The 27,606-nt window shown below is 43.6% G+C and overlaps 2 protein-coding genes across 2 annotated transcripts; one reads left to right on the forward strand and one right to left on the reverse strand.

The window, feature by feature from the left end:
• The first annotated feature begins 8,526 nt into the window (after positions 1-8,526).
• Positions 8,527-10,083, forward strand: adoa (2-aminoethanethiol (cysteamine) dioxygenase a). The gene has a single exon (XM_048233372.1). The coding sequence runs from the start codon at positions 8,816-8,818 to the stop codon at positions 9,572-9,574; it is 759 nt and encodes a 252-aa protein (XP_048089329.1). The 5' UTR covers positions 8,527-8,815; the 3' UTR covers positions 9,575-10,083.
• Positions 10,084-12,586: 2,503 nt separating this feature from the next.
• Positions 12,587-15,142, reverse strand: egr2b (early growth response 2b). The gene is made up of 2 exons (XM_048233401.1): positions 14,796-15,142; positions 12,587-14,477 (listed from the first exon to the last, which is right to left on the reverse strand). Exons 1-2 carry the CDS (start codon positions 14,971-14,973, stop codon positions 13,396-13,398), a joined length of 1,260 nt encoding a protein of 419 aa, XP_048089358.1. The 5' UTR covers positions 14,974-15,142; the 3' UTR covers positions 12,587-13,395.
• Between the last annotated feature and the right edge of the window lie 12,464 nt (positions 15,143-27,606).

Genomic DNA, 27,606 nt, shown 5'->3' on the forward strand with positions numbered 1-27,606 from the left:
TTGCATAGCAATGGGGACCTCTTCAAGGCTGACAAGGGAGTCCTGGTGCTGATCTTGCAGCAGCCACCACCACCTCTTCTTACCCACCCCCTCACACACACACACACACACACACACACACACACACACACACACACACACACACATTACACACACACACACACACACACACACACACACACACACACACATACACACTCACATACTCACACACACACACACATACACACACACTCACTCACTCACACACACACACACACACACACACACTCTCACTCACACACACACACACTCACACACACACACACATACACACACATACACACTCACACACACACACACACACACACTCACTCACTCACACACACACACACACACATACACACTCACTCACACACACACACATACACACTCTCACACACACACACACCTCACACACACACACACACACATACACACTCTCACACACACACACACTCTCACACACACACACATACACACACTCACACACACACACACACACTCTCTCACACACACACACACACACACACACACACACACACACACACACACACACACACACACACACACACACACACACACACAGCTTACTACAGCACCTTCACTTCACAAGGGGGTACTGTCTTGGAGAGACCCACTGTGCCGACTCAACAAGCTTCACACCAATTTCATGCCTAACTTCCCAACAAATCCTAAACATTGATTGATTAGTCGAAATTGATTAAGATGGATCTACGAACAACCTCAGCAGGTTCCGTGCTCTTATTAGTATTATATATTATATGTGAATAAATTAGAAAGTACTTAGACACATGTGTATAAATTGTCTATGTAAATAAGCATGCCTCATTTGCCTAAGATTTAGGAGACAAGAGTTCTATCAACGTGGAGGGAATCATCCGAATTCTGTTTTGCAATTTTTGCTTGCAGAGCTGCGCTTCAGGGAAAAGTCCCTGCCAGGCCTCCACAAACCACCTGTTTCAGAAAGCGTCTCAGGCCACCTACTGCCTCATGCCTGGCAAGGGAGCCCTCACACACACACACACACACACACACACACACACACACACACACACACAGAAAGCGCCTCAGGCCACCTACAGCCTCACGCCTGGCCAACACTGACTCACAGGAAATCCTGGAGACACCACTGAAAGCGAAATATGCTAAGAAATCAATTTAAAACTGTTTATAGTCTGTCTTACGAACAACATAATACAGTAATGGCCTGTTAACAAATAAAAACATCAGCAGTGCATTTCCATTATTCCTCTATATTTCAACCCAGTAACGTGATAAAGATTATCAAACAACAATTATATTTACACTTATTCATTTAGCATCAAGCAAAAATGAAAAAGGAAAAAAAAACAGGTACAAATGACAAAGCAACACCACCACCCACCCCCCCTTCCCCCCAAACCCAAACACACACACACAGGGTTCATTGATCACAGTGAAAAGTACCCATCGTTTACCACAGTAAAAGTACCCTTCGATTAGCATGGGTTTTCTACGTGCAGGCCAGGGTGCTATTTTCTGCAAGAGAGTGATACCCGCTGCTACACGGAGCGTACTGTTGAGGTTTTTGAGCTCAGTGAGTCATGCATGTTGCCGGTGTGAGAAGGCAAGGAGAAGCCAGTTCCCTGATTATTGCACACGATACAAATCACATGAGCCACAAGACATGACATTTAGTCACTCAAGCGTAGGTGTGCGTGTGTGTGTGTGCGTCTCTGTGTGTGTTTGTGTGTAAATGTGTGTGTGTGTGTGCGTCTTTGTGTTTGTGTGTGTGTGTGTGTTAATGTGTATTTTTAAAAAGCCCTCACTGTTATGTGTTGACTATGATCTGATGTTCTGAAAGACTGACAGTGAAGAATAAACAGCCAATTCCTTTATTAAAGTAACTGTGTGTGTGTTAGATTACATTACATTTGGCTGACGCATTTTTAGCCAAAGCGACTTACATATGTCAACTATATTACAAGGGATCACATTGTCCCCGGAGCAACTTGGGGTTAAGTGCCTTGCTCAAGGGTACAACGGTGGAAGCCGGGAATTGAACCGACAACTTTCAAGCTACTGCACGCTCGCCCAGTTCCTTAACCGCTACACTACCACCACCCCCAAGTGTGTGTGTGTTTGTGTGTGTGTGTGTGTGTGTGTGTGTGTGTGTGTGTGTGTGTGTGTGTGTGTGTGTGTGTGTGTGTGTGTGTGTGTGTGTGTGTGTGTGTGTGTGTGTGTGTGTGTGTGTGTGTGTGTGTGTGTGTGTGTGTGTGTGTGTGTGTACACAATGAAATGAAAGACCAATGGATTTATGAAGTTTATGAAGAAAATTGAAATTGAAATGGATCATGGAAAAGGACAGAGGGGATGGATCCATGATCTTTCCCTCCGACACGCCTGTAGTCTCTATGGTAGATGGCCCGTATGGTAGCGGCCCTTTGCTGAGGATGCTCAGTAATTAGTGCTATTGAGACCCATGCTTTCATGTTGAGTGGGCCTGTTGTGCAGGGAAGCAGATTATCTTGAGATCAATTAGCTAGGGAGCTCGAACACGAGTGTGTACAAAAACATGGAGAACTCAGCGTACTACAAAACAAATAAGATCATGTCAGCTGTTTTTTTTTTTTCTTCATGTTCTTCCTCTCCCCTCCTTTGCTCTCTTTTCCTCATCTCTCCATCCATAGACAAATTCCAAGCGCGGGTTGCCGGTGTCTGACTGGACACAAGTGAATGAGTCAGGGCAATGACGTCGTTTTGCCGTAATTTATGCAGGCTTGTCAGCGCTGGACCCATTAACGGTAACAAAGACAGAGGTACTCGCCGGCGGTTTACGCAACGGTGCATGAGAGAGAGAGAGGGCCTCATTGCCCAGCCAGGGTCCTCCTTGGGGCCACTCGTCAGCTCTTACACACACACACACTCAAAACACACTGCACATACACGCAATCACACAGACACGCATACAAACATACACACACACACACACACACACTCAAAACACACTGCACATACACGCAATCACACAGACACATACAAACATACACACACACACACACACACACACACACATACTACACATACACTCAATCACACAGACACACGTACAAACACACACACATACACACACACACACTCAAAACACACTAGTCTATTTTTTTGGACAATATGTCATACGTGCGGCTCTCAATGAAATTATTTCATCAAGCATGCTTTAGTTCTAAGAAAATGTGATTCACACAAACATGTGAACATGGTCTCTCGATTATGGGCCATTTCCTGAACTAGGAAGCAAGCATCAGATTAACATACAGTATGGCTTTGCTTTGTACATATATACAATATGCCTACATTGTACTAGAAATGCTTTCTCTCAAGATCAACACACAGGAGTGGGGGAGTCACTGATCACTGGGCCTCATCCCATCCATAACATGAACTCTCATCCCATCCATAACATGAACTCTCATCCCATCCATAGCATGAACTCTCATCCCACCCATAACATGAACTCTCATCCCATCCATAACATGAACTCTCATTCCATCCATAACATGAACTCTCAGCTTTGGGGCGCTCAGATGGGAAACTTGAACACATCAGTCTGTCTTTACCTTGTGTTTTCTTCCAGTTTACACTGTCTCTCCACACACACACACACACACACACTCTCTCTCTACTCCATAGCTACTTCCACAGCTACACACACACACTCACAGAATACACACACACACTCACAGAATAAAATAAATGAACTCCATTGAGCCTGGGTTGCGACTCACTCACAATGGCTCTCCCCTCACCACCCCAACTGTCACCCCCATAATGAACTAAGTGGTTAGAAAAATACTCTCCTGGACAGACCTCGTCCAGCGTCATCCCTCCTCATCAGCGGGAGCCAGCAAACGCAGGTTCCGGTTCAGAGGCCATGCGTGAAAGACAATGCCCCCCACGCTCCCATTAGTGATAGATAGGACATCGCCGGCGTTGTCAGAACCTGTTGCTTATAACACGTACCACCCTTTACACTCACATAGCCACGTGGTGGACTGACTCACCACACAAGGCCCCCTTTTACTGATGGAATGAGCGGCGATTTTTTCGTTCGATCCTCGGGATGAGAAAAGTCGCCGAACCATATCCTGTCCCCCGGTCCGTGCAATAGAAACAGAGTGGATGTTTTTTTTTTTTTTTTTTTCGGGGCAGCAATTGGGAAGAGTGATGAGAGAGTGAAAGTGCACAGATTGAGCTCTTTATTTGGCGAGGTTCGAGTCCATCCTCAAGACACTTTCACGGTGTCCCCCAATATCCCGCCCCCACCATACACACGATCTGGTAAAGACATCATCTTTGGTGACCTTTGACCCCGAGACACAAGTGGAAGAAGTGACTGACCCAGATTTCAGGCATTAAAATATGGGATCAGAGCAGAGCGGCTAATGTAAACAGCACCGACCATTTGTTCCTCCAAAACTGGCAATAGCAGCCGGTCTTATTGGCAACATGTGAGTCATCGTGCACCAATATGTGCGTCAGTCACTGCCCAAAGACACATTTGCAAAGAAAACCAGATGCACTGAACAGGCTCCACAGTTTCAGAAATAAAGCACTTTCATACGCAAGAGAAATACCTAAATTTCCCTTGATATTAATATAGTATCTGTCTATCTGTCTGTTTGTCTCTGTCTGTCTATCTATCTATCCAGTGTTTCCCACAGAATTTCATTCTATTTTTTGGTGGTAGGTTTGAAGAATTCACCTGAATGCAACAGTTTTTAACAAATTAGTGCAGTGTGGTTATGATTCTAACCAGATTTAAGCGCAATTTAGTACAACCAGAAAAATCATTGTGTGGTGGTCAATGTTGATATTGTCGTGGGCCGCCACAAATAAGTCAATGTATGGGAAACACTTCTATCTATCTATCTATCTATCTATCTATCTATATTTGTATGTCTGTATGTCTGTGTTACTGTAAGCCCTCAATGAGCCTCAACAAAGAAGAGGGAGACGAGGCATGCACAGCGTGCAGTTTAACATTTATTCAGAACTTAAAGCGCAAAAACAAGACAAACAGGAAGTGATCAGTAGTCAGTGGTGTCAGGGTGTTGTAGCGATTGTAATCAGTAGTCAGTGGTGTCGGGGTGTTGTAGCGATTGTAATCGGTAGTCAGTGGTGTCGGGGTGTTATAGCGATAGTAATCAGTGGTGTCGGGGTGTTGTAGTGACTGTAATCAGTAGTCAGTGTGTCGGGCGATTGTAATGTGCTGTGTGCGTGTTGCATGTATATAAGTATATATATATAAGTATATATACTCTTTTGATCTCATGAGGGAAATTTGGTCTCTGCATTTATCCCAATCCGTGAATTAGTGAAACACACTCAGCACACAGTGAACACACAGTGAGGTGAAGCACACACTAATCCCGGCGCAGTGAGCTGCCTGCTACAGTGGCGCTTGGGGGAGCAGTGAGGGGTTTGGTGCCTTGCTCAAGGGCACTTCAGCCGTCCCTACTGGTCGGGGTTCAAACCGGCAACCCTCCGGTTACAAGTCCGAAGCGCTAACCAGTAGGCCACGGCTGCCCCAAGATCATTGTTCATGTTCAGTAAGTAAAACGATCTCCAGATCCACGGAGGAGGTCCCTTAAAAGCCTGAGTACACCTGCGTGCTGGGGTACTGCATTAGCGCTAAGGAGCCAGCCACGCCTACCTGTGCACCTGAACAGGGGAGACAACACAAACACAAACAGCAGGCCTAGCAGGCCGTCACAGTCTGTATGTATCTCTGTCTCTAACAACTGAACAACTTCCATGTATTACAGGTTTCATGTACAGTACATGTAAAAACTACTGTTCTCCAAATCTGTATTCCTTTTTTGTCTCAAAACTTATTCTGGCCTTACAATCTGACCACATGATTTATGATTAATCTTTGCATTAGAAAAGAACATGTCAGTGAAATGCACAATGTCTTCCCATGCAGCACGCAGCAGAAAATCTACATCCCTTTATGGCATGACGCACAGAGTTCTAACGTATGAAACAAATGCTTGTTCGCTTCACAAAAAAAGTAGGCACAAAGAAACCTCTCACACCACATGCACCTTGTCTGTGCGAAAGAACAAATGTTTGCATTGCCCTTCGCCTCTGATTTATGCAAAGAATGTTTTTTTCCCCTCCCCATTCCAGCTAGAGGTTATAACTTATGAATTTTCATCGTCGTCGGGGCATTGCAAACATACTTTGACAACAGTGACAGCTTCAGTAAGGAGCACATTTCACCAGCCAGGCAACAATACAAGAACCCTCAAGCCCTTTCAGGGACTGAGCCAAAGCATGCAAATAGTGGCAATCTTGGAACAGAGCAGGGCACAGATTTTGCAGGGGTGACAATGGAGACGTTTGACGGCGGGCAATTAGAGAGTGGTATTGTCCTGCCAGGCAGATTGTTGAGGAGCCTGGAGAAACGTTCCGCTGCCGACCGGATTCTTGGCGAGCGTTCCGAGGAGAAGCATCAGAGCCAGCTACTTGACTTCAATGCAATGTTAGTCACGCACATTTTAAACGTTGCGGAATAATGTTGCCTTTATCTAAGCGAACATTAGCGAGTGAGCAGGGGAAAAAAACGGATCTTGTTGGGAGAAGCTTGCTTGTTATCACAGACAAATGGGTACATGCAATTCCGATGAATTAGAGATTAATGTTTTGAACAACATAAGAATTGTCATAGGCACTGAAATAAGTATGTGCTGTGTGTGTGTGTGTGTGTGTGTGTGTGCGTGTGCTTCTTTAAAACAAATCTTAGAGCAAATTAAACCAAAATTCGTCTACTGGGACTGTGGTTATACATTGTGCAATTAATAAATGAATAAATAAAGCTAATTTTGAAAACACAAAAAATCTTTTAAATATTGTACATCATCACACAGTGGAATTCTGCTCTCACAAACAAAAAGCCCAAGTAGGCTACTATACTCTCACAATGTCTTTTTTCTCTGATTATAGACAATTGTATTAGAACATAACAATATTTACATCAATTTTACCTACATAATTTTACCCATTTTTTTTAATCAAAATAACAAAAACTGGCATCGTCTTCTCTGCATTTTAACACCCATTTTCAAATTCCACTCGAGTAATTAAAGTAATTAAAAGATGTCTCCTTTGATTCAACGCTATTAATTAGCCTGTGGGCCATGACCATGGCCCTACCCAGTGGAGGTGTATGCCCCCCCCCCCACTCCACTCCACTCCACTCCATTCTCCTTAAAGCATAACTCCCACTCCCTCATCTCCATATAGGCCTCCTGGGGGGAGGCTGGTTGAATTACCCCGGCGGAAGTGTCTTCTGGATGGGCATGTGGTCCCTGTCATTAATGCAGGTTTCATTATGGCTCAAGAGGACACTCTTCTTGGTACTCATGCTAGGATAAGAGAGAGAGAGAGAGAGAGAGAGAGAGATGCAGCTCTCTCTCGATCTGACCAAGCACAGTTCCGACCTAACCTACTCAACCTCAAGGCTCCGATAGAGAGTTGGAGCAAAAGGCCAGTACCCTACCCACTCAATCCCACTTCACTCACCCCACTGCATCGCACCTTTCAGGCCAAACACATCTCATAGCCTCTCTCCTCTCCTCACATCAGAAGTGTCTCAATGCATACAATAGAACCATAGGCTACATTCATATTTACATTTTAGTCAGGACATAATCATTCTGTTTTGCTTTAGGCTTTTTATTCTTATGTGAATAACTTATTTGAATAACATGTTTTTGTTTAAATTTGTTTTGATGTATATGTGTTGGGGGGTATGTTCAAATTTTGGTATGGAATCTAAACTTCATCTTTACAAATAATGATGTGACTGAAATTTCCTTAGATCCTTCCAATAGCATCCTTAGATCCAGCAATAGCATGATTCCCATAGATGCTATTACTGGACTGTTTTAAGGAGTTTGAGACTGTTTATCTTTTGTCTTCATAGATAGATAGATAGATAGATAGATAGATAGATACTTTATTGATCCCCAGGGGAAATTCAAATTCATATATCAATAAGCCCACACGTTTTATTTACTGATATATGTTGCTTTTAACCGAGGATTTAAATTAATGACCTAATAAATCTTAATTTGCACATAACATATAACCTGCGTTATATAACACAAAAAGGGGAAACGGCCATGCACATTCAAAAAAGTTTATGAGTTAAGGGTTAAGGACAGGGTGTGGGGGAAGGGAAAGTTCAATGGCCTGTCCCCCCCCCCCACTCGCGCCTCGGAAGTGAGTGGGCGTATGGGTAATGAAGTACAATACTACGTAAGTCGTTTACAATTTATTTGTAAAGAGTGTTACAAATATTAATTGTGTTAATTTTAGTGCTAGAATATTTTTTAAATATACATTAGGTGGAATCGATCACACTATAGGCTACGTGTTTTCATTTATCTGTAAATATCACTACCTGCTAAAAAGAACTTCAAGTTCCAACATTCTGCAGTTTATGTACGCAGGCGCCGTAAGTGCGGACGTGTGAATCAGATAGCCATGAATGGGGTGGTGGGGAGACGAGTAGCTATGTGGACCGTATCTGGAGGCAAAAATCGTTGATTGTAATACTATGGATTATTTAAAAGGTTGACTCTATACGTCTGTTTGAGTTGCCTGCCGTTTGGTGACTTCGGGTATTGGATTACATCGGTGGAAATCGGGCCCGCTTTCGCTCCACGATTTTCGACGTGAGACTTTGCGCCTGAAGAAAACAGCATCGGCTACGACCAGCTGCAAAATGCCACGGGACATCAAACCGTCTTTAATCCAGAAAATCGCCACTCAAGCTTATGCTACGTTTAAAAACTTCGGGGCGGCCGCCATTGCTGACAACAATGTCTTTCTGGATAATCAAGCGAAGCTGACTACCCTTGTAACTGAAATCAGGGCTGCAGACCTAAAGATAACACCGCCGAAAAGCAAAAGCTCCACGCCGAGTCCCCATAACCCTCCTGTCACATACATGCATATATGCGAAACCGATGCGTTCAGTATGGGAGTATTTCTGCTAAAAACAGGGGCGTCTATCCCTCTGCACGATCACCCAGGTATGAACGGAGTGTTGAAAGTTCTCTACGGCAAGGTCAACATACGGTGTTTCGACAAGTTGGATGCACCAGACGCCCAGAGTCTGCCTCTCTTCGACCCACCGCTGCTGCCCTTCCAGAAAGATTCTATCAGGCGCTGTGTTCTTCGGTCCACAGGTGAATATACAGAGGACAGTGGTCCTTGCATTTTGACCCCTGTGAAAGATAACCTTCATCAAATTGACGCGGTGGAAGGACCGGCGGCGTTCCTCGATATACTGGCACCCCCATATGACCCCGACGACGGGAGAGACTGTCATTATTTCAAAGTTTTACAGACGGTTTCGAAATCGGTGGACAGAAACTCAGATCAGACAGTGGAGGGGGAGAGGTGGCTTCTAGAAGTTCCTCAACCCGCCGATTTCTGGTGCGGAGGCGAGCCTTATCCCGGCCCCGAGGTGTCTGTCTGAAACGTGCTGCCCACGCTAAGGACACCTGTGCGTGTTCCACGTTATAGTGTGTATGGCCTATTGATCGCATGGGAAGTTCAAACGAAGATAAAAAAAAAAAAGTACTTAAAAGCGCATATTCAGTGTCACGAATTACAGGAAATATCTTGAAATGCCAATCTGCTGGGATCAATAATCTTTGCATCGTGATCATTTTGTCCAAATAGCCTAATCATTTCCCTTGCATGTTCCCATGGCGGTCTATATGACAGTGGTCTCTTGAGCAGAATTTGCAAATCCATCAGGCTGTGATTTCAACTAGTGCTGAATGCAATTGTAAATATCGAATGTAAACATGATTTAAAGGCATTTATCCTGGTCTACATGCACACTACAAGTATACCCCCTTACATGTGCTTAATTTATTTTGAAAAGAAAAATGTGTATACAACAATTATCGCAGTGTTTGTATGTTATGACCTTATGCTTTGATCACAATTAAAATATCCACGTCATCACATTTGATATTACAACTCTTTCTTTTTATGGGTCTCCACTGCACAGCATCTCACTGAGAAAGACAAAAGGCCTTCCGTTCAAAAATCATGGTACAGTGCGGGCAGACTATCTAAAAGAGCGGGGACCGTTGCTGTGGACGACATGCCAAGCACGGTGCCACCAGCATGCAGATTGACAGTGTTTCATTTTTGTAATGTATGAATATATATTCTTATATTATAAGGTGGCCGAATATTGAACGATGCAAATGGAACATATTTGTACACGGGCCTTTGCTTCCAAAATCATCATACAATGTTCCATTGAATCACCTTTGGGAGCAAAAAAGACAATTTGTTCACATTTTCCCACAGGAAGAACTTGTCTCTATGAGGGCAGTCTTGGTGACTGCTCTTGGGTTCAAGGTTCAGTTCAGACAAGCTGGTTCTTTGACTGTGAGATGCGTTATTTTGTTGAGAAACACACCATCAACACACGCGCACGTTGATAGGCCTGGTCCAACTAACTTGGATGGCACGCAGTGTGAGGGGACTTCAAAAATAGACAGACCACACTTGGCAGCACTGTCGTATGTTTGGGCTTTTAAAAATACATTGCCACTTATCACAATGCCTGACCATATGTAACCCCTGCAATATTTAAATTGGCCACTTAACTAAACAATACGCAACCTATATGCAAATAAAATCATACTTAATATCATTGCAGGCCTGGAGGGTAAAAATGGTGGAACAATAAACCATGAAGAAGTCTGCACATGTTAACGAAATGTAGGGAACTTAAATCCGTGTGTTATTAACCCTTATCTGGGTGCAGTTCAAAGTTTAAGAAGGAATATGACAATGGCCATGATAATGAAGCTTTAAGGTTAATAACGGATATCCTGTTATTAATTTAATTATTCAGGGAATCTTGCAGAGCAAAGAAAATATGCAATATATAAATGCAATGTATACATTTTTTATGTATATAGGCCTATTGCCGATGCCAGGGGCCCTTCTGTGGCCCTCTTTTGCAGCCTTAAGAAACAGGCTGGAGTACTCTAACAGTAGCTCTGTGAAATTGTGCTGGTTCGTTACACAGAACAGCTTGACTCCACTTGTTCGTCCTCCTGTTTGCAAGATATATCAAAACTTTAAGGCCACTTATAATAATAATAATAATAATAATAAGCTTTATTTAGCACCTTTCATACACAGAATGCAACTCAAAGTGCTTTACATTTGGAGCATTTAACACAATAAGACTCTTGGTCTTAGACACTTGGTCTCCTCAGATTGAGTTTGAGCCTGAGTCTATGACACATACAGCAGCTTCCTGTGTATGGAGACACACAGATCCATTTGCACGGACAGCTGGATGATTTGTAATAAAAATGAGTTTTGGTGTGTTAAGCTAAAGCTGGAATTTCTTACGGTAATAATCGGCACTTTCTGACCACGGCGTTCTGGCCTGAATATGGGCCGAGAGAGAGAGCCACACCCATTATGGTGCTGCTTCGTTCAGGGCGTAGGCCCAAATCTGCATGATGTTTCAGTGAGGTCATCGTCGGTCTCGGTTCATTGCCTCCTCTGCTGTTTAACCCGACAGCTTCCTGCGTGATGACCGAAGGACAAGTAGGGAAAAGCCAAATAGGTTACACATTTGCGCGCATTTCTTGGATAAAACATCCAAATCACAATCTCTGCTCCTCTGGCTAGCAGAGTACCAGCTGATCAGGTCAGGGTTCATATTCTCTGGAACCGGCAAATTACCTCATCATTTATCCAGACAATCCACTCCACACAAAAACATGTCAAACTGTCAATATGTTTAAGCTGTTGAGGGGGAAAAAGCAAATAGACCTGCTTAGAAGTTTATTTGAAATGGTTGGTTCGGTGCCAGTCTATTGCAGTCCTCTTTGCAGCCTGCTGTCATGTGTGACATTTATAAAAAACAATTGGTGTTATCAAGTAAATTCATTTATGTGTGTTTCTCAGTTAATATTTTGTCAGCATTTAACTTTGCATTGATTTCCAAGGCTGCTATTGATCTGACTGCCTATGGTCTATACTTCTTATTTAATGGCTTATACCTTTAAAATGGCCTAAAATAAAAAGAATTTACAGCTCACAAATATCCATTCCTTTGTTCAAAACTCTCTGGGGCATATTTTTTTACAATATAGCACATATAACTTTCCTCTCATGGCACATTTAGTGGGTCAATGGTATCTGTGGAATAAAATGTGTTTCATTGTACCCTTTCCCACTTGTTGATTAGATTGTACATGCCCTGCCGGCTGGCATCTGTTCGCAAGGCTACTGACCAACGTCAGATGCTGGCTGGGTGGCTCTAAGCGTCTGTCTGCTAGATGCACATAAATGACAGTGTGTGGGTGAATGTCCTTGTGAAACCATGAGTCACAATTAACCGATCCAAATACGGGAATTCCCCCGCACTCTATATTTTCCAAACCCTGCAATACCAACAAACACTAACAACAGGACAAGAATGCGCTCTCTCGCTCGTGATGTTTATTTTGTTTTTATTTATATATTCTTTTAGTTGACAAGAAATAGCAAGGTGGCCTTCGACCTGCATTAGTTTTATCACTTCACATATGAGTTGAAACGCTCACAAGAAACAAACGTAACGTTGGCATGAGTTGAAGCATTTACATTCCTTGTTTTTGGGGGGGATTATATTGCAATGTAGCGCTTCCCAAACGTAACACAAAACACTGTATACAAAAATATATTTATATTTTAAGTTCCCATACTTATTAATTGACAAATATACAATTCAATTAAAAGTTCACGTAAGTCTGAAGCTATATACAAAAAGAACTGACCGAAAAGGCACGATAAGAGGGAAAACAACCAAGGTTTAAATGAACTCCAGTTATTAGTTCCTTACAATACCTCGCCAGTTTTGAGATTCCACCACCATTTCAAGTATTCAGTAGTTCGTGGCAGTCTTGTGTCAGTGCATATTTTCTCCCTCTATGTCTGTCACCCATGGCCCATCATTGAAATGTTACCCACCTGAAGCATTCTTAAAACATGTAATTAAGCAGTTCTGTGTCAGGTGAGAAAACATGATATACGTTTAGCCTGCATTTAAACAAAGTGCATTTGTTTTGAGTCAGGCTACAGCTGCCAGTATTAAGACGGGCCAAGGTGCGGATGCGCATCAGAGTAGCACAATTTCCCAGTCAGTCAGTGTTTTTTTTATCTTGACAGTTATTATTTTTTAATTAATTCCATCAGTTCTATGAGATCAAATGCGACTGAACGAAGTTATGCTCATTAAATAGTGTTAATCAAGCAGGAAGTTGCAGTCTATTGGCTCGAACTGGAGGAGCACACGCCGGCTGCTGAGTTGATGCCGAGCGAGCGCTCAGAGTTTGTGGCATTTGAGGCGCTGGATGATTTTCTCTCTTTCTGCCTGAGATGGATCTTGGTGTGCCTCTTACGCTCGTCGCTGCGGGCAAACTTCCGTCCACAAAAGTCACAAGCGAAGGGTTTCTCGCCCGTGTGTGTGCGGATGTGAGTGGTCAGGTGGTCGCTGCGGCTAAAGTTACGCATGCATATCCGACACTGGAAAGGCTTGTGTCCCGTGTGGATGCGAATATGTCTGGTCAGCTCGTCAGAGCGAGAGAACCGCCGGTCGCATCCCTCAGCCGGACAAGGGTAGGGGCGTTCATGAACAGGCGTTTTGCTGGGGCGGTTTGGGTATTTCCTAGGGCGCAAGATGGGCCGCAGCGGTAAGTTTTGTGGGCTGTATGTGGTCGGTAGTCTGGGCCCTTCGGACACGGGCCCACCGAGTGTAAAATTCCTGATAGTGTTAAGGGGAGTCAGTGGCGGAGGCACCCTGAAGGAGTCAAGCGGACACGAGAATGGTTTTCGGTCAGGCAGAGACTGCATGTCCCTCTGGCACGGTGGCTGAAAGAAACCGTAGTCTGGGATAATTGGCAGAAAACCTGGATCTGCGCTCGGCTTCGGGGATGAGTAGGACGGCGGCGGGTAGGATATGGGACACGTGGAGGTGGACAGGAAGGCGGACGGGTCTTGGTAAACTTCCCCGCAGCCGGAATAGGGCGGGGGCGGGGAGTAGATGTGGTCCATGTCCCCCTGGCTCTGTGCCATGGTGCAGCTGAGCGTGCTGGAGAAGTGGTTTGGCGACACTGATGAGGCTGGAGAGGAGGATGCTGAGGACGGCTGGGTCATGCCCAGGATCCCCGCACTGACTATGTTGATGACGCCGTCCGGGTTCCAGTTGCTTGGGTACTGAGAGTCAATGGAGAACTTGCCCATATAGGTAAAGGTCTGATTGCGTTGAGCGGTGGGCTGGCTGAAGTTGCTAGAGTAAGGCAAGTCGAGAGACCTCTTTTCCGTGTTCATTTCAACATTGATCAGGCCATCTACAAAGACAAAACAGAGAAAACAAACTATTAACAAATATCCACAAAAGTGAACATTGCATTGTTTTTAAAAACACTTCGTGAGAACGCTCCTAGCCATGTGCATTGTATGTGCACTGTTGTCCTGTCATAGAAGCGACATTACTACTTGTTTCCCAGACTTCGATTCATAAACAAACAGTGCCGACCACCGAAACAACATTGCAAGACAACCAATAGCCAATCAAAAGTTGTTAAGTATCATGACAGTACACCTGCCGCTCTGTGTAGGCTACGTGATGAAAGGCACACTGAAATAATGCATGTCAGAAAGCTTACCTCCGATAGCCCCATTAATATGATCATAATGTCCTCCCAAATCACCGTTTGGAAATATAGTAACTGAAGTTGGCAGGTTTGTCGCGACTTCATCCACAGAGTACACACTCTCGGAAAGCGGGTGTACAAAACCTCCGAGGGTGACAGGGGTTTTGTCCAGGGTTTTAGCTGTCATCATTTAAAACCTTACTGGAGCTTTGCGCAAGGTTTTAGTTGCAGACGTATGTGAAGATGCTTCTCTGCTCGCTTTTGTGTAACCTCTTCCCCTGACAAACCCGTTACATCTGGCACAAGCTTATAGATGAGCTCTCGCACTGTAATTAGGTACCTATGAAACCCTCAGTCGGTCTACCCCCTGAATGACAGATCTTTGTGGCTTTGGTAGTGGTAGTATGTATTTATTGGAAGCCCGTGAATATGCCGTTACGTCACTGACCATACAAGGACTGGGTGGTTAGAAAAAGTAGCGCTGCCAACTCTCATTGGCTGATTGCTTAATGACGACACGAGAGAATACTTGTCAATGGAGAACCCTGAAATGAGAGCCGCCCGAGGACTGGGAAATACAAACGCGTTGTATAGCGCATGGAAATAATTTACCAAAAGTTAAAACAGATCTTTTGCAAAGAAATGTGCATAGGGCAGGGGCACGCAAATGTTCCTAAACGCATTCAAATACATAAAACATACTTCTCAGTGGCAGAGATAGTTTGTTTCCAACTGTCATGATCATCCTTGTACACACAACCAGGAATTCCGGTTAAGCTATCATGCCATAAATGGTTCTATCCGGTGATACAAATCCACCCATTCGTTCATATATGGGTTGTATTCCGGAGCATCGGAAACTAACGAGTCCTACCGAGCAGGGGCCTGTCTCATCTACCATCTGAAACCCACAATCAAATGAGAGACACAATCACGGAATTTTCATCTAGACTGGCCTAGTGTTGGAAAGTGTACTAGTTCTATTTGAATATGCTTTTGGAAAGAGGTCTATAGGCTATAGTTTGGTTATGTGATATTTATAGGAAAGTGGAAACTCTAGCCAATGTGGTCTTATAAAAAAATGCATGTTGGTTTTATGTTTTGTTGGCTTTCCTGGTCAAACGACCGCACATGACATTTATTATTATTATTATTATTATTATTATTATTATTATTAGGCTACTATGAAGTTGCCATCTAGTGGCATGGGCTTGAACTACTATTTACGCGCATGAAAACCTTCGCCAGCATCCAGCATCAATCCCAGCTGTTGGAAACGTCAAATTTAGAACACTGGCATGTCTTGCATTAAATATTGTCATATTAAACAGCTCTTTTAACCGACCATAACCTTTAAAGAGCCGTCTAAACACTGCCATTGCAGCACAGGCAACATAAATAACGCTGACCAATAGAATAGCTGCGGCTTCGAGTCTTCAAGCCAGTACCAAAGTTTCCGCTCAGCCACAGTGGAGGCAAGACGAGTAGCCTATAATGCGCTGCGCAACTCTCAAAGAAGCAATAAGTAAATTCCCCCGTGGGTTTTGAAACTAGAGTGTCAATAAAAAATGTGGGTGAGGAAAGATGTGTGGGTGGAATATCATCTTCATGGTAATGTCAGCACACGATCAATTATCTTTTTAATCGTAGGCTACTGACCGGCGTCACATCACAACACATCAGTGTATAGCCAAGCACAGTTTAACACTTGTCTCGTTATATCGGCAAATTATACGGTATCTGATATGGCCTATATAAAATTGTGATAATTGCCCTAAAATGGACGTTTGTTAGTGTATGCTTGGTTTAGATGCAGTTAAAGAAACTCTTCATTTGAAAGTTCTAACATTATTAAAACCAACATACCGGTAGGTTGTTTTCAGACAATGGGTCTATGACATGTCTGCACTTACTTGAGTGCAGTGTGCTGCATACTCATTACATGATCAATTAGGTGCATCACATCGCATGGTTTATTACCTAAAAAATACAGTGCCAAATTTTTAAATAGGGAATTATTCAAATCCAATAGCTCCAGCCAACTTCTTTCGATAAACGCCCAAGGCTCTGCATGCCTACTGACACTAAGTCTGATCTCATTCTAAATATGCAGTGATTTTTTTAGTAAATGAGCAATACACAGCAAACACGAAGAAGCACGCATACTGTTTTTAAAAGTAAGGACAACGTACCCAGAAATGTTGGAGTAAAGTTAAATATAAGTTTTCATTTCACTAGACTACAAGCTGTCACGACACATACAGTTATTATCTATTTTTCATTTAACTTGAATAAGCCTTACCAAACAATGTCAAATTTGAGCGTCTCCTCACAATCTGTACAATTCCATCATCCAGGTTGGGTCCAGAGGCTGCAGAATATTGATGGAGCGATGTCATGGAGAGCACTGGGTTCGAAAGTAGACATTTAAGGCCGTGAAAGACAGGGGGCAGACGCGAGCACTTTGCCTACACCGACCCCAATAATCCTCAATAATGACAGGTGCTATAGGGAAAATCTTACATTGTGATCCCTTTACATTTAGGCTACTAAACATGTGGGCAGAAAACTAGCCTGTATGTGCGATTTCTTTATAGCGAAGAATAATCACACTGGCCATTTTTTTTAGTGTTGGCAACGTTTACTGCATTTGAACAGTGCAGAACTCCGTGGCCTATTCTATATTGTCCCTTATGATATGACTATAGGCTATAGCAGCTTTTAAAATGTCATCCAATGCTTTTTTCATCCATTAATCTCCATTTCCTTTTTGCCATCAATAATCCCCATAAAATAGCCAAACCTAATTGTTGGCGGGCCTACAGGGAATGACACACCAGGAAAACAATGCTTGTATTAGGCCTAAATGATCTTTGTTTTTTTTCCTGTATTTTTTCTAATCAGTGAAGACGGATATGATTGCCAGTGAAAACCTCTACACAGGGGATCAAAATATTTGTAAAGATGTGTACGTGTACGTGTGCATGCGTGCGGTGGGAATGCCTACTTGTCTGCCTGCCTGTGCTCGTAGCTGTTGTTTCACTAACCTTTGTACTGCGTTTTTTTTAGAATAAAAACATTTGTTGTTAGCTACATGGTAGATGCCGATTTTTTAGAGACACGCAGGAAAGGCTGCAAACAGCAGCCTATTGTAAATGCCAGTCGTCTATCTCCAAAACACATTCACTTAAAACAGAGAAAGGCCTGCTGTCTATGCATGACACACGTTTAAAGACTCATGTTTATTAGGCTACTTGACATAGGCATAGTTTCCTGAACTTTGAAACTAATTTATTAGCTATTTGAAAATCCATCATGGAATGTCGCACACAACTGTTTTTATATTTTAACTGTTATATAGTTTAAATAGGCCTATAGGCTACAGATTGGAACTCAGACCCATCCTCGGAAAGGTCTGGGATCTGAAAATGACAATATATGCATTTTCATCTCTTTAAAATATAGCTCTGCATAAATTACACCCACATCCTATAGGCCTACACAAACAAAACATTGGCGATTGGAGACTTTTGTATCCAGATCATTGCGCACGAGTCATTGTCTGGTATTAGTCTGCAGCCTCGCGCAGAGAAGGACTACTGAGCGACTGTTTTACATTTTGGAAATGCCCATCATTCTATTCGTAGATTTCGGTGTCATGCTGCCATATATATTTTTGTAAACCACCCCTGCAAACAGACATTGTATTTGTGGGGGCGGTGTTGTCGTCACTTTCGCACCCAGGACCATTGGCGCCTAGTGTGTGATCACAGCAGATTTTGACTGCAGCTTCAGCAGCTGATTTTTGACTCAACATGGTTGAAATTCGTGACTCCATCACGACGAATTAGGAAAAAAGCAGAACCTTGCACTTACGCTCACACACAGACACCGCTGCTATGCCACACAGCGAATGTGGCCTTAAATGGACACTTGTAGTTTCATATTTCCGGGTGCATCTCGAATTTGTAATATTGGATTTACACAGATGAACTAAGCAGCAAGAGCATACGCTTTTACATTTGGCATTTGGCGAGTTATGGTAAAGGCCTCAGTGAGTTGACTGTCCAAGCTTATATCACCGCGCTGTCTCTTTACAAAACGATTAGATTTAGGGTCGAGCTTCTCTAGCCGTCATAATGATACCTCGGTGCGTATTGACTGGAGAGTGGCACCGCAAATCACCCCGAGCGCTCGATAGTTTGCCCAGCAAGACGAGACACCACATTAACATTCTGTTGCGGAGACATTTGCGCGCGAGAAAAGCCCGTGCTTCTGTCAGTGGCGCAGGCATTTTTTATCCTTAATAGCGCGCTCGTGAATAAGCGCGCTGGGCAGCTATGTGACAGGCCCGTGACAGAGCAGCGCGAGCCATGCTGATTAGAGGGACGCGTGAGGCGACGTTAACCCGGGAAACCCTCTAAACATTGTCGCCGTGCCTGATCGTACATAATGAGTCTAAGTAATGAACCTTTACCCCTGCTTGTATTTTCAACGCTGTGTTAATTGAGGGCCCTATGTCTCACAAGCAGTAGAGCACCGCAGGTACAGCAACGGCCGGAGGCCATTCGTAATGCTAAGAGTGAAATCTGCTTAACATGTAAATTGCGTCTGCTCAATGAGCTACAACAAACTCCTGCTTGGTTGACGTCTATTTATTAAACCCTACTGAAAAAACTGAAACTGAAAGATGGATTTTCACATTTGCACACCTGTGTGTGTGTGGTTTGTGTGTGTGTGTGTGTGTGTGAACTAAAATATCATAATAAGGCCATCATAATAACCAAAGCTTATGTTTTCTTTATTACCTAGATTAGCGCCACTAATTGCAACTTTCTTTTTTTTTTCAATTTTTACTTTTTTTAACCTGAACCAATAAAGCCACCAGTGCTGTAGAGGACACACTGGGAAATATCCTCTGTGAATCCCTGTGGCTGGGTCACCACAGCTGAGAACACCCCGACAGACACAATAGGGTCGTGTGGATGAAGAAGAAGAGATCCAAACGGCTCCATGAGAATGCTTCACATTTTCGAGCATTCTCACATCCGCCTCCGCAAATGAAATAAGGAAACTTCTGCTGGAGCGTTGCTCACGCCTTTTGTTTTGGACGCCCACGGGCGCAAAAATGTTTGCGCGCAGCACAAGAGGTTGCCCCTGGCCCAGGGCTTGGCTTGCCCTGCCCCTGGATGGGCCGCGAGCTGATTGGCCACGGGACCCAGGACATCCCGGCAGGGGGGACGAAGGACCCTGTGTGCCGTCCTGCGCCCACGCACACTGCCCAACCGCCACATTCAGTCGGTTTGGGTTCTGCATGTGCTCAGGGTCATCTGGGGTCAAATGGCCTCGCCACACGAGGAGATATCAAATGACCCCTTTCTCTTGCAATCTGCCTTTTTCGCAGACCACTGAGTCTTTGTTTGTTTATTATCTACATATCCAGTCTTTTTTCTCATTAGTTTGTGTTCTGTTGCCTTCGTTAGACCAGATATAATTGCCACACAAAAGATCTCCCTATTGCGAGTGCATTGTATCACATCACACACAGGGTGTTGGTGTTACTATGGGCCTGGAGAACTATGCTGTGCAAAATTCTTCGGTGCCGCTTTGCAAGCCGTGTTAAACCATATCAAACAGTGCGCTCTGTCTGTAGAACACCCAAACATACAGTGACGCTTAGCCAGCAACAAAACAATGAGAAAATGTATTCTCATAATAGGGTCACTTTTTTATCAGCTCAAAGCCAGAACGACAGACAAAAGAGAGACAGAGAGAGACAGAGAGAATGCAAAAGAAATGCTGCCATAGGCCTTTGCAAAGCCCTCGGATCGCCATACCACCAAGACACATAAAGCACCTGTCAAGAGACGCCCACAAAATTCAGATGAGGTTTGTCAAAAGAGGAGAGAGAGAGAGAGAGAGGTGGGGGTGGGGTGGGTTAGGGTTGGGGTGGGGTGAGGGTTTTCAAATGGCCAAACAACATCCTGCTCCTTGGGTTGGACGACAGCTAAAAGCCCAGCAGTGGGAGATTCCACACAAGAAATAGTTTTTTTTCTCCTCACCGTTGAGTAGGAGGCTGTTTTTCTTAGCAATTTTGCGTAGGTGTAACTTTTGTGTTGATGCACAGCATCAAATGTCTCAGTTAATGCCTGAAGTGTGTAGGGGGGCAAGAAAGAGAGCTCAGCTACTAGCGTGGTCTGCACTGAGGGGAGAATTTAGGGGTATTTTCTACTACTGGGGCAATTGTGTAAAAAACACACACACACAAGCTAAACACTTATTATAAGCATTTAAAGCAAACTTCTTGTTGTTAAAAACATTTGTTGCTTTATCACATCTACTTATTGTTGAGTCATCTTGAGCTATCTATCATCCAGTTGTTAAAAACTTATCCTATGAACTTTTTGTAAGTAAATATGTTGTTAAACAGATGCCAAACAATTACTGCTATTGAAGAATATAATCATGTCAACACACGGCCACAAATAACAACAATATCAACCACCAGATAATACTGAATGCTGATTAAAGTCATCTCAGTATGTAACACAATACAAATGATTAGATATTACACGGATAGACATATTACTCCACTAACTAAAAGTAACAAGCGGACTATCTCGCCCTGCTACCCACACATTCCCACAGCTAATTCACTCACATCACTTATTACATTTCGGAATTAGGGTCACGGAAGTGACACCAACATCACGGACCATTTAAAACAATCCGTAGAGATGAGACAATCCCAACTGAGCTCAGCTGCTCCCAGTGTGCTGTAGCCACTTTGGCCACGGTCTATGGCGGAGAGTAGAGTCACAAAGTCACCAAGGCTGATGAACTATGCTAATACTACCATAATCCATGTGAAGGGTACTCTCTGTGGTAATGACCGAAAAGTGGACCCCTCTTGCTGGGAGCCCCAACACATCATGCAGTTACACATTTACAAAAAAAGTGAAGAGAGGAGATGAGAAGAGAGAGAGAGAGATGGAAAGAGAGAAAAGTAGAGGAAAGAAAACTGTGTGTGGCTCAAACACCTGCAAACACACACACACACACACACACACACACACACACAACGCACACACGCACGCGCGTCTCATACTTACACCGTACTCATCCTCGGCTGGCGCAAAGTGGCTCTCTGTGGATGCCCATCTCACGAGTGCGCTTCTGCTGGAGCATGATTGCGCCCAGCCCCCGACCGACACCAACCCCGGCGGGGAGAACACACTCCTGGGGTGGGAGACTGGCTCGTGGGGGTTTCTCTGTGCTGGGGCTCTATAGCGGGTGGCTGGCTGGCTGGCTGGCTCTGGCTGGCACTGCACGTCTGAACTCTTCTGTTCTCCCTCTCCAAAGTGATAATCTATATTCCCGCAACTTTCACAAAAGAAGGGGTGGTGGTGTGTGGTGATGGAGGTGGGAGTGGGGGGGCTGGAGGGGGGGTGTGGAGGTGGTAGGTTTAGTGGTTGTGTGTTGGAGGGCTGTGTGTGTGTGTGTGTGTGTGTGTGTGTGTGTGTGTGTGTGTGTGTGTGTGTGTGTGTGAGAGAGATTTTTTCTTTCATTTTGTGGGGGTGTAACAAAAAAAAAAGGCAGGCACAAAAACGACAACAATGGAGGTCGTTTCCCTACGCACCATGCATCTTTGACTTTGAAATTGTCATGATAATGTGGCGGGGGCTATTTTGGATGGTGGGGGTCGGGTGTACTAGTAACAGGCGCGGGTAACGGGCAGCGCCAGGGTGGACTTTGATGGAGGACGGCGTAGGTGTTGGTGTCAGTCACACCAGTGGACCAGTGTGAAACCAGTGTGAAAAGCTCGGCCCATAAGTCATTCGCTCGGCCCCGTGTCAGTGGGGGGAAATGAGCTGGGGTCTGTTCACTGAGTCTTGTCTTACTTTACTTTTAAAATAGAAATATTGTACAATTTTATTATAATATCATCTATCCATTACTGTCATATTACTATAAAATCTGATGTTTAGCTTTTGATAGCAATGATTTCATGGATTTAAAATAATACGGCCTCTGTCTGTAAGTATAATTTATGCGATTATGTGATTATTAACAGTTAACTAATGTACTTTTCTATATACAATTACAGCTAATGATTAAAATACACATTACAGTGTAATTTCCACCATTTTACCATATTGGATGTTATAATTTCAAATGTTGTGCAGTATATATATTTTTTTTATTATTGTTTTTTTTGTGTGTGTGTGTGTGTGTGTATGTGTGTGGTCCAATTCTTTTGGTAGTTTCAGCCTTTACTGCCAGCACGCATGCAGTGCTGATCAACCAGAGCCTTGCTGCCCATGCAACACACAAATCAAGGTGCATATGAAGTGGTATATAATTAGCCACTCAGAGCCTCATAATTAAAAATGACTGACTGACTGACTGATAACCCTTGGGGCCGACCGCACCCCCACTCCACACAGCCAGGGGGCAGGAGGATGGGGGAGGGGTGCAGGATGGGAGGAGGGGACCCCCCGTTTCAGGCGTCTCGCTTCGGGCCACCAGGTTGGGCTTTCGTTGTCCATTGTGTCAGAACCAGTGTTCGCGCGACGGGCCCGGACCATTAAGGAAGCGCTGCTGCCTTGCTTCATCATTGACTTTTGCCCTCTTTATTATCATTGTTAGCCATTAGCGCTAATGGGATGTTAAACAATGAGGACCCCTCGGACTCCCCCCCCTCTCCTCTCCTCTCCTCTCGTCTCATCTTATTTCTGTTTAGTTCTGGGGGATTGTTCAAAGACGTCTGTACCCTCTGCATTGTGTCGTGTACAGTAGTGTTTGGATTTTTGTCAGGCCTGGGTAAAGCCTAAAGCTGCTCTCACTGTGTGTTTCTCATATGTGGATTCTTGTTGGATGTGGATAACATTTATAAAATGTAACAACAGGAGTGTTTCTCCACGGCACTGTCTGAGTCCATTATCATTCAGAAATGACAATGGTAAAAAATTGTGAAAGCTTTGGACACAATATTTTTTAAATAAGGACATTTGTAACTATTACAGTTTTTTCATATTGCTTGACCACAATTTTGAAAACTGGGCCATTTTTTTCCAAAACATTACAGACAATTAAGACAACCCCATACCCAATATCAAAACACCTCTGATATTTTGCGTATATTTTGATATTGATCATTTTTCCATATTGTTATTTCCCTCAGATATATAGCTATTGTGTTGTTGTATGATTTATATAATCTGGTGTAATCTGGTGTGGCATATGATTTATATAATCCGGTGTAATCTGCTGTGATCAATGACACACTACTGTGCCCAATACACACACACACACACACACACACACACAGATTTGCTATTTCTCAGGGTGTGTAGGCTTCCTTTTTTGTTTTCAGAGATATTGTTACAGTATGATTAGAGGGCCATTAAGTAAGTATAAGTATATATACTGTTTTGATCCCGTGAGGGAAATTTGGTCTCTGCATTTATCCCAATCCGTGAATTAGTGAAACACACTCAGCACACATTTGGCAACTCTCCGGTTACAAGTCCAAAGCGCTAACCAGTAGGCCACGGCTGCCCCGTAAATAAATAAATGAATGAATTGACCAAAGAAACACACAGGTCTGGATCAGGTCTGAACACTAAAGTTTTCTTTTCTCTCCACATTGTAAAATTACATCACACAACCATCCATTTCCAAAATGGCACATTTGGCACTGGGAAATCAAACAGATCATATTTGAAATAGAATATTCTACACTGAAAGAGCAGTGAAAACATTTGTGAAGACAACATTTAAAAAAAAAATGAGTGGGTCATTAGATAGCTCCACCCGTTGTGTACAGCGTAGTCGGCCACGTTGCTGGAATCTTGTTTCGTATGTAAACGTGGTCACTGTTTTCTTTGTTCTTGTACTCTTCCAGGTCTACCTCCATCTTCATCGTCCTCTCACTACCCATCTTCATCTTCCTCTCCCTACTCAATTTCTGCTTTCACGGCAATGTTGGTTGCTTTCTATTGCTGATGAGAGGTAAACTCACCTGTAGCCTTTAACAGTGTCTAGGTCTGATAGGTGAGTTTACATTTAAGCATCAAAGTGTCTTTATACCTGATGGCTGTGTTTGATCAATTGAGTCATGAATTTGATATTTTGAAAGGCAATTTCTTTAAATGACAAAGAGGTGACCTTATGTTAGATTTCTGTGTCTAAAGCAAAGACATATTTTATTGTTTTGCAAACTGCTGTGTTGCAAAAAGTGTGAGGTTGTGCTTATAAATCTGTGTTAAATTTTCCTATTTGAGTTTAAGGGTTTTTTTGTGTGTGTTTAAGCAATCAGAAAAAAACTGTAATACCATGATACATTTGTTTAACCATAGTGCCTGTGGTGTTTGTGTGTGTGTGTGTGTGTGTCTGTCTGTCTGTGTGTGTGCAGCACAATCCATCCCGTGATTTAAGCCTCCATGAGCAGAGTTTGGGAAAATTAGCTCGGCGTGAGAGAGATTTATGCCGAAGGACATTAAGCAAATGGCGCCATTAAAGTTGTCGATCTTTACCTGTGAAGAGTTCAGGAATTATGGGGCCTCGGTGCCTCGCTGGGGCCCCAGACACCACACAGAGAGTGTCAGGCCATGCTAACAAATGACTGGGCTAAATCGTTCTTTAATTTAGCGCCGGCGTTTTCTACAGCAAACACAAAGCCCGCCGCTGGCAGAGCAGGCCTTTGACTCCGACTTGCCGGTCGCCTCAGTCAAAGTTTACCCATTAGGCCCGGGAATCAATCATCTCTGATGTGGATGATAATGAATTGTGTGCATCAGAGTCATTAGGTCTTTATGAACCGAGAGCAAGCAAATCTTTAAGACTGTCATCTAATGCCCTCTGCATTCATTGCTCACGCTTGGTCGGAGATCAGGGGAAATGGTCCCTGGTTGCTTAAATACCAAAAGTTTGACAACTATTTATTTTCTGTTTCAGTTTACACAGAATGAGGAACCGCTAAATTTAACTAAGTAGTTTATCTTAAACTGCGGAGGTTGTGAAGCAATTTCTATAGAATGTAGGAAGTGAATTTGGAGAAACTGATATGTGTATGTAAAGGATCAGAGGAAATCTTTTGTCGTCATGTTGTTTCACCTTTAGTGTAAATATTGTAGCATCGGTGAGCATGATAGTTGTGTTTTGCGTGAGTGATGTGTGACTATGTCGAGGAAAGTGGTACTTAACTGGTGCAATTCCAAGTGTTCTGTATTAGAATGTCCTGTGACGTTACCATTTAGCTCATGTCTATGTTTATTTATAGGTGTACAGGTTTATTTATAAACACTATGAAAACAACAGTTGAACAAGGTACTATACAATCAAAATATCAGGACCTGATAGGCATTACTGTAAACATTAAAGATCAGATAAATCAACAGTAAGAACCGACAGGATTGTAAAGATTATGTATGTAAAGATATGTAAAGATTAATAATAATAAAAAAAGAACCCACAGGAGCAGGGAAGAACAGTAACATAACTACAAAGGTAAATAAATAAGTAAAATAATAAAAGTAATTAAAAATAAATTAATAAATAAAATAAACAAGAAGGAAATAAGAACACTCACACTAAGTCTAAAAAACCCAGGGAATAAAAGTGAGTCAGTGATCAAAGTTGTTGTATTATTCTGAAGTATATCCCAATGTGATTACCCTGTTGTTCATGTCTGTGTGCCACCCTTGCCTGTATATATATATAAGCGCTGTGTGCCAGTCTACACCCATGTCTAAAGCTATTCTGTGCCCAGCATATAAGCTCTGTGTGCCAGTCTACACCAATGTCTAAAGTCGCGCACCTGTATCAAATATACAACAAAGTCAAACATACAGCAGACTCTGCGTCATCACTACAATATTTTGGTTGTCCAAACACACCGAAACCAATCAATGAAACCAATCAACCAATCTTTCTCTCTCTCTCTCTCTCTGTCTCTCTCTCTCTGTCTCATTCCCCATGATGCCATATCTTTGCATATTACCAACGGTCTGACTTCAGACATCAATCTGTGAAAAACAAAAACCCATTCTCTGTGTCATGGCAACACCCTGTCACCCATGGCAACACACTGTCTCTTTCTGGCCCCTCCATGACCGGGAGATCCACACACTCGTCACGCCAGGCCCTCCAACACCACTGGCCTTAGGCGGGGATCACACTGACCAGCGCCAAGCGGCAGGTTTCCTATTGTTCTCTACGGTTCCGTGCCGGAACGGTGGAAACGCTGGCGTACTGCTGGCATTGAACAGGCTGAGCGTCGGACTTGGTTCGACTTTCAAAGCGCAACGCGAGCGTATTCAATTGACAAACCGTTTGTGTTGCTTAGAAAACGAGACAGAACTTATTATGGTCTGGGTGTTGCGTCACGTTTGCCGCTACCGCTTGCTGCTGGCCGATGTGATTCCCGCCTTATTTCTGTGAGTGCAGAGCAGGGCAGTGGCGTCCAGGATGAGGGGAGGAGGTCCAGGAGAGAGAGGCTCAAAGCCCCGGGTGGCGGCCCCAGGCCCCATCCTCCCCCCTCTCAGCCCCGCTACCACCTGCTGGGCGTAGTCCCTTCTCCTGGGTTCACCAGTGGCCATCCCCAAATGATGATTAATTGCTGCGTGCATGTGTGTATGCCTGCATGTTTGTATTAGAGTGTACGTGTCAGTTTATTTGCATGTGTATGTGTGTGTGTGTGTGTGTGTGTGTGTGTGTGTGTGTGTGCACGCACGTGTGTGTGTGTGCCATACGTGTGTATATGCATGACTCTGTCTGTGTGTGTGTGCGTGTGTGTATGTGTGCATGCGTGTGTGCCTGT

This window comes from Alosa alosa, chromosome 22, assembly GCF_017589495.1.
Source record: "Alosa alosa isolate M-15738 ecotype Scorff River chromosome 22, AALO_Geno_1.1, whole genome shotgun sequence".
Taxonomy (NCBI): Eukaryota; Metazoa; Chordata; class Actinopteri; order Clupeiformes; family Clupeidae; genus Alosa; species Alosa alosa.

Bases quoted from the DNA above. Each gene is read 5' to 3' on its own strand.
- adoa (XM_048233372.1), top strand. From the start codon at position 8,816: ATGCCACGGGACATCAAACCGTCTTTAATCCAGAAAATCGCCACTCAA.
- egr2b (XM_048233401.1), bottom strand. From the start codon at position 14,973: ATGATGACAGCTAAAACCCTGGACAAAACCCCTGTCACCCTCGGAGGT. The intron at 14,478-14,795 runs GTAAGCTTTCTG...TTGTCTTTGTAG, and splicing joins TATTAATGGGGCTATCGGAG to ATGGCCTGATCAATGTTGAA.